This window comes from Cariama cristata, unplaced genomic scaffold (assembly GCF_000690535.1).
Source record: "Cariama cristata isolate BGI_N322 unplaced genomic scaffold, ASM69053v1 scaffold5937, whole genome shotgun sequence".
Classification (NCBI taxonomy): domain Eukaryota; kingdom Metazoa; phylum Chordata; class Aves; order Cariamiformes; family Cariamidae; genus Cariama; species Cariama cristata.
In genome coordinates, this window is record NW_009625980.1 from 40,124 (window position 1) to 46,577 (window position 6,454).

The 6,454-nt window shown below is 44.7% G+C and overlaps 1 protein-coding gene across 1 annotated transcript in view; it reads left to right on the plus strand.

The window, feature by feature from the left end:
* LOC104164482 (FERM domain-containing protein 4B-like) overlaps positions 1-2,882 on the plus strand; it is a 42,994-nt gene extending 40,112 nt beyond the window's left edge. The window contains 3 exon segments of the mRNA XM_009703821.1: positions 1-724; positions 1,296-1,428; positions 2,707-2,882. The exon segment at positions 1-724 is cut by the window's left edge and continues 15 nt beyond it. Of these exon segments, the coding sequence (XP_009702123.1) occupies positions 1-724; positions 1,296-1,428; positions 2,707-2,827 (978 nt within the window). The 3' untranslated portion in view covers positions 2,828-2,882.
* Positions 2,883-6,454: the final 3,572 nt, after the last annotated feature.

Sequence of the window (6,454 nt, forward strand, 5' to 3'; positions counted from 1 at the left end):
GAAAAGTCAGCCTTCACCCTCTCAAAGTCCCAGCGAAGCAGCAGCACAGAGATCCTCGACGATGGATCATCCTACACTAGCCAGTCAAGTACAGAGTATTACTGCGTGACACCTACTCCCAATCCGTATTACACTACTCAGACGCTCGACAACAGGACCAGGGGTCGAAGACGGTCAAAGAAACAAAACATTTCTGCTGCAAATTCAGGAAGTATGCCAAATCTTGCCCAGAAGGATGTCCGCAATGGTGTCTACCACAAAAGTCAGGAGCAGCCTTCCTCTAGTTACTATATTTCTGGATATTCCCCATACACCGAATCTGATGTTTATTACAATGGAGGATATGTTTATGAGAGTGATACGGAGGGACAGTACAGTGTCAATCCTTCCTATCGCTCATCGGCACACTATGGATATGACCGTTACAGGGAATTCAGGTCTTACCACAAGGATGAAGTGGACAGAGTACCGCACAACCCATATGCAACCCTAAGGCTTCCAAGAAAGCAAGTTGCTAAAACGGAGCATATAACCAAAAACATTCACAAGGCCTTAGTAGCAGAGCATCTCCGTGGTTGGTACCAACGTGCCTCCAGTCAAAAGGAACAGGGTCATAGCCTGCAGGCAGGCTTTGAGTCTGACAGAGGATCTCAAAGGAGTTTGGGCTTTGCTGGTCTGCAGGTGCCGTGCTCTCCTAGCAGTCGGGTGTCATCTTTCTCTTCGGGTAATGTCTGATTTCTTCTGTGCTGACTGTTTTTGTAAGTCCCTGCTGTGCATCATGTTCTGTCCCCCTCCACTGCCTCGGTGAAGTCCGCAGAGTAAAAGCAAGGCTAGAGCTCTGTCCTGAAAGGTAGACAAGGAACTGAATAGGATGTTGTCATTCCCTGCTTGGAAAGAAAGACTTGCTTGTTGTCTTCTCCAGTGGCAAAATGGTCTTTTACTCTTTGTAAGCGCAGTAGTCCAGAGAAGCACAAAGAGCCATATGGGTTTCTTACCAATTAGAAGCAATGTGCAAAACTTCATGCCATGTAAATGCAGTTGCTGTGATGGCATCCAAAATACAGTATAATGAACATCACTGAATGGATCAGAAAGTCTTTTTAAAGAGATTCCCTAGCTCCAAAATGCCACCTGCACAGTGCTGTCCTCCCTATGGAGCTTGTAAATTGTATTTTGTGTTCGCATTGTGTGTCCTGCAGAAACCCATAGAGATTGCTAATAAGAATTATCTCATTTGTCTCAGCTGATTTATCTGGAGAAAGATCTAATTTGCTGTAATTTTTTTTAAATTTCAGCATCTTCTGCAAACACTGCTGGGAACTGGCGAAACCCACTTGCACTGGGACTTTCAGACTACGATACGTTGTCTCATTCCTCTTATGCCAGCTGTTACGGGAATGTTTATGGCAACCTTCCTTTGCAGAGCAGGTGAGTAGAGTCTATCAAGATTTTCTACCCTTCCTTCTGCATTTCACAGCTTGTTAAAACTTCTGGGAAAATCAGCTTGATTTCAAAGGGCCAAGATGAAAAGTTAAGTATAAAATGGACTTTGTGAGAGCAAGTCTTCTCTGTGTGGAGATCAGCTGCACCGCTGATATTCAGGGAAGGGCGAAGCAGTTAATCTGCCACTGTTTAAGGCTGGACTAGCAATTAAAGTGGATGACACAAGGAAACACCTTTCTTCTAACAATTAAAGTGGATGACACAAGGAAACATCTCTCTTCAACCTCATGTCTGAGTGCTGGCATTCAAAGGCGATGCCACATCTGCCAAGTGCATCTTGCTTGGCAGAGCTTAACCCAGGAACCAGGTGGGATGTGCTGCTGCTTGCAGAGCCACCCTGCTTGTGGGGGCTCTCCCCAGGACTACGGGGAGCCCAGGGTCTGCTCTGTCCTTGCAGAAATTCCTGCAACTCTCTCACTGCTTCTGCTTGGTGTTTTCGGTATTTCTCTCGCTATTGTACACTGGCTGTTATCAGTGAGGACAGAGACCTCCTGCCCAGGGGAATGGCTCTGCCCCCGCAAATGCTATCGCATTTAAGTACGCTTATGCTAAGTGTAGCCAGCTGTAGCAAGTACCCCACATATGTGTCTCCTGCTTTGTGGGCTGTGGTTTGAGCTTGCTGTCAGGCTGACTTGTGTGAAATTACTGAATTTTTAATTTTGTTTGTTTTAAAATAAATGAAAGTGCAAGAAAAGATACAAAAGCTTCTGCTAGATCCTTGTGTCTAAGCTAAATGCCATGGGCTTTTTTATTGCAGTGATTTGAAAGATCTACAGTAATAGCGTTTAAAGATGCAGTTTCTGCTAATCTCTTAATTTCCCATAATTGGGCTTTGAAAACTCTGCTTATTTTTTGCAGCTTTATCTAAATGAGGTTTATTAGCTATTAATTTTCCATATTTTGAGTCACTTGTCTGATCATTCATCTGTTTTATTTTCTATTCTAATGTGATGAGGGCAAACGAGCAATCAATATGCTCGGTGGTCTTAACAATTTTGAGCAGCTGAGATCCCGTTGCACACAATTTTACTAATTACAGCACGAAAACTGGGTTTGTGTTTGGATCCAAATTACGCCGGGGTGAGCTCACAATAACCAGCATTACTTCAAGCCCAAGGGAGTTGCATGAGTTTGTGCAGCACTTGGGGGTCTGGGGAAGACCCTGAGCTCTTGCTGATCCCCGATGCCGTGTCTCTCTTACAGAGCCTACGCAGAGACGAGCCAGCTGGGTGGTGATGATGAGAGCCGGTTGGAAGAAGACTTGCACAGCAGTGAGCAGAGGTTATTCTGGCACGAGGATTCAAAGCCTGGGACGCTCGTGTAGACCGCCTGCAGCCCTGCATTCGTACCCTTGCGTGCCTTGCACAAAACGCTGTGACTGAGGCAGATCTCGGGTGGAACTTCCAAACTGAACAAAAAAAGGAAGCAGGCTGTTTTGCTGGGGAAGATTAAATTCAGCGTTAAGAGGGACTATAGCAAAATGACAAAGTCTTACCACGAATGGCGTTTCTTTCCGAATCCAGATAGCCTACACGAGCAAGGGCAAGCCACAGTTTAATCTATGACTAAATGCAGCACTTGGTTGAAGTATTTATATTTAGCAAGCACTTTTTTGGAAGATTGGAAGGTGTGGAAGGCAAACCTCAGAAAAAAAAAATGTGAAAGGACACTCTTATGGAAAAACCAGGAATTCTAGGAGCACAATTCTGATGTCTGAAAGAAGAAGAAATGAAAACTTATTCTGCCATGGCTTATGATGACCTGGAAGGACTTTCATAAGCTTATGAAGGATAGATACTGTATGTGTGAGTGAGGCAAAGGGTGACTTAATCAGTATTGGAACCTTACTTGAAGGAAGGCTGGATTTTTTTTTTATTATGGAGGTTTGAATGAGTTTATCCATTTTTGGGGGTGTTAAAAGTGTTTGTTAGCACCACAAGCAAGTTCTGGAAAGAAAAGAATTTGCTGACACAGTATGTCGTGTAAAACTATAGGCGGTTGTGGATTTTGGAAACAGAAGCAGTAAACTTTGAACTCTCTCTTCCATGATAAAGTGTAATTAATAACCTCCCACTTAACGACCTTTCCATGGTACAACTTCACTGTGCAGAGGAGTAGGCAAATTTTCACAGTGGCTGGCTGCACAGTGACCCCGGTTCATTATGTGATGATTACATTTTGCTCTGCCACAGCGAATCGAGGATCCGCAGTGGGGAGCTCCAGCGATCACACGGCGAACAATTTGATTGTAACGGCCAGTATTTTAAGGTGAATGCAAACACAGCCAAGTGGGTGCCTTAAAATGAGGGGCATTAGGATTGTACCGCGAGTCATCTGAACTGCCAGGTGTGTTGCAAAGTCACTAAGTGACAGAACAGCATTTTCACGAAATCATTTGTGTGGGATAAAAGGGCGACTGCAGTCTTGATCTAAGAGGGATCAACCTACCTCACGTCATCCATCTGTAGGAACAAATTGGCATGGGTTATCTTGCGTGATTTCCAACGACTCGTTTGCATACGGTAAAATCTCTCTCATTTCTCAGCTGTACTGTGCTTCAGGATTCCGTAAATGGTGCTCTTTTTTTCTTTTATACAAAGGATTAGTTACTCCTTGTTCATATTGTGAATAGAAAAGTTTCTGATAAACTTTTTTGACGTTTTTTACCAATATTCCAGAGCATGTAATATATACAGAAGGACACACTTGTTAAGCTGGTACTTAGTCGTTTGTATTATTAGAGTCGCGATTTGGAATTAAACGAACAAAAAATAAAAAATAACTTATTTCCTTGGTTTTGCATATTTGTATAGCCTTCTAGAAATGCAAAAGCTCTTTTTGCTTATTCTTTTACTACTTCTGAATTTTTTAGACCTATTATTTTGTATAGGTCAATAAACTAAAAAGTGTGCTACGAAAACCACTTCAGCATTCCTCCTGTTTCTACTCGAGTGCTTGGAAAAGGGCAAACTGTGTTACTTCAGGGCTTTAAAGTGAGAGAGAGTAAATCACCGTGGTCCGATTTCTTTTGGCCTGTGGTGTCAGATTGGGTGCAGAGGGTCGGTGGCCTCGGCTGGGGGAAGCTTGGCCCTGGGCAGTTCAGACTCTCCCAAAACATGTCTGTAAGTCTGAATTTCTGACTATGCAAGAGGAGGGAGGATGCTGAGTGCCTTTGCAGGGGCCTCTCTGACACAGCTGCCCCAAGGGAGCCGAGTTGGGCTCACTCAGCATCCCTGTGTGAGAGTCACTGTCCCTGGACCTACTGCCCAACCTGGCAGTGATACGCAGAGGTGGCCTTGTCTTTCTGGAAATGCTTCTTGCTCGTCTATCCTTGCACCTAAAAATTCCTGCAGCCTTTCCTGTTTGGAGCGTGGCTCTTGGGGTTTGTGTTGCTCATCTGCTGGATTCTCTTTTGAGTTTGTGCCCTCTGAGACGCCCAGCTTTCTGAAAGACCAATTTGGCTTCTTGATGTACGACTGCTTTTGTACCCTGGTCACCAGGCAGTTGAGGTTATTCAGTCTCACTCTCTTTAGAGTTATTTGTCATTTCCTTCTTCTTGTGGCATCCAGAAGCTTTGCCACGGCCACTGAATTTTATGCTTATTTCCAGGTTGCTGGTGAAAATAGGTATTAACAAGAACTTGCAGACATGCCCACTAAACATACCCCTATGTCATCATACTTTTCCATTTCTGCAAGTAGCTTTTGAGGTTTGTCTGTTCAAGTTCTTCATTCATCGAATCGTGCTTGCTGCTGTTACAAGATTGGTGTTTTGAGCAGGAAGCTGAGGGGTACAAAGTCCGATACCTTACCCAGAACTAATGGTATCGGTGCAGGCTGGCAGTTATTTAACAGCACTCTCAAAGCTTTGCCTTTAAAAAAAAAAAAAATGAGGTGTGTAACAAGGTCTGTGCCCCATTTAAAGCATTGTTTGCATTCCTTTATTTTAATGCTGTAGCCATTGAGTTTTGTATTGGCTTTTCCCTTAGCGCTCTGGATTTAGCTCAAACGCATCCGTGCTGGCACTTGGCCTGGCCTCCCGGCTTGCTCAGATGGGACTGGGACAATTTTGGATGTTGTTGTTGAGAAGATGGGAATTTAAGGTGGGTTTGGGTTGAGGATGGTTTGGGGATATTGGGCATAAAACCTCTAGGGCCAAAGTTCAGAGCCTGATTGCAGCTTCCAGTAAGCAAGAGCTAAGCTGGAGAGGAGCTGGAAACTGAAGAGCATGGTAGGTGCAGCACTTGTAACCCCACTTGTCGTTCTCCGCATGCCTGGCCCTGCAAGAGTTGTGCTCTTAAACTTTTATGAAGGGTGGAAGTGCAGAGGCCGAAGGAGGCCCAGAAGAGGAGAGAATGAGAAGATCCATTTTCCCTTTCTCAGGTGTTGCCTGGGGCAGGTAGCAAAGGGCTGGGGTCGGCCTTGGGTGGCACAGGGAAGGAGAAGGAGGGCACAACATCTCCGTGGGACCTCCTGCCCATCTCCAACAAGAGACCTGGCCATGCTGCACAGCTTGTGCCACACCTGATTTTTGCCAGTTATTCCCCAGGACCCTTAACTTTGCCTTTTGCAGACCTCCAGCTTACTTTGTTGGGCTGCATTTCTGGAGCAATGTTTTGATGCACGTGTACGGACTGTTCACAGAGACCAAGTCTGCATAACGCAGCTGAAGAGGTAATAAAGATATGCTTGTAATTATTATCATATTTGTTCACAGCTGAAATACAAATGCCCTGTGCTTTGTTTGAATTTCTACCTGATGTGTGTGTTCTGCTGTTTCACCACAGCCCAGGGTTGCTGAGGACATCTAGTGACTGACCAGCCTTCCTGCCTCTTGGACTCCTCTGAAATCCTCCCTGCCAATTGGAAGAAATATTTGGAAATTCTTATTTAGTATCATCCGGAACAAAGCCAAGAGGTGAACAACATGAAATACCAACGTAAAACACCCA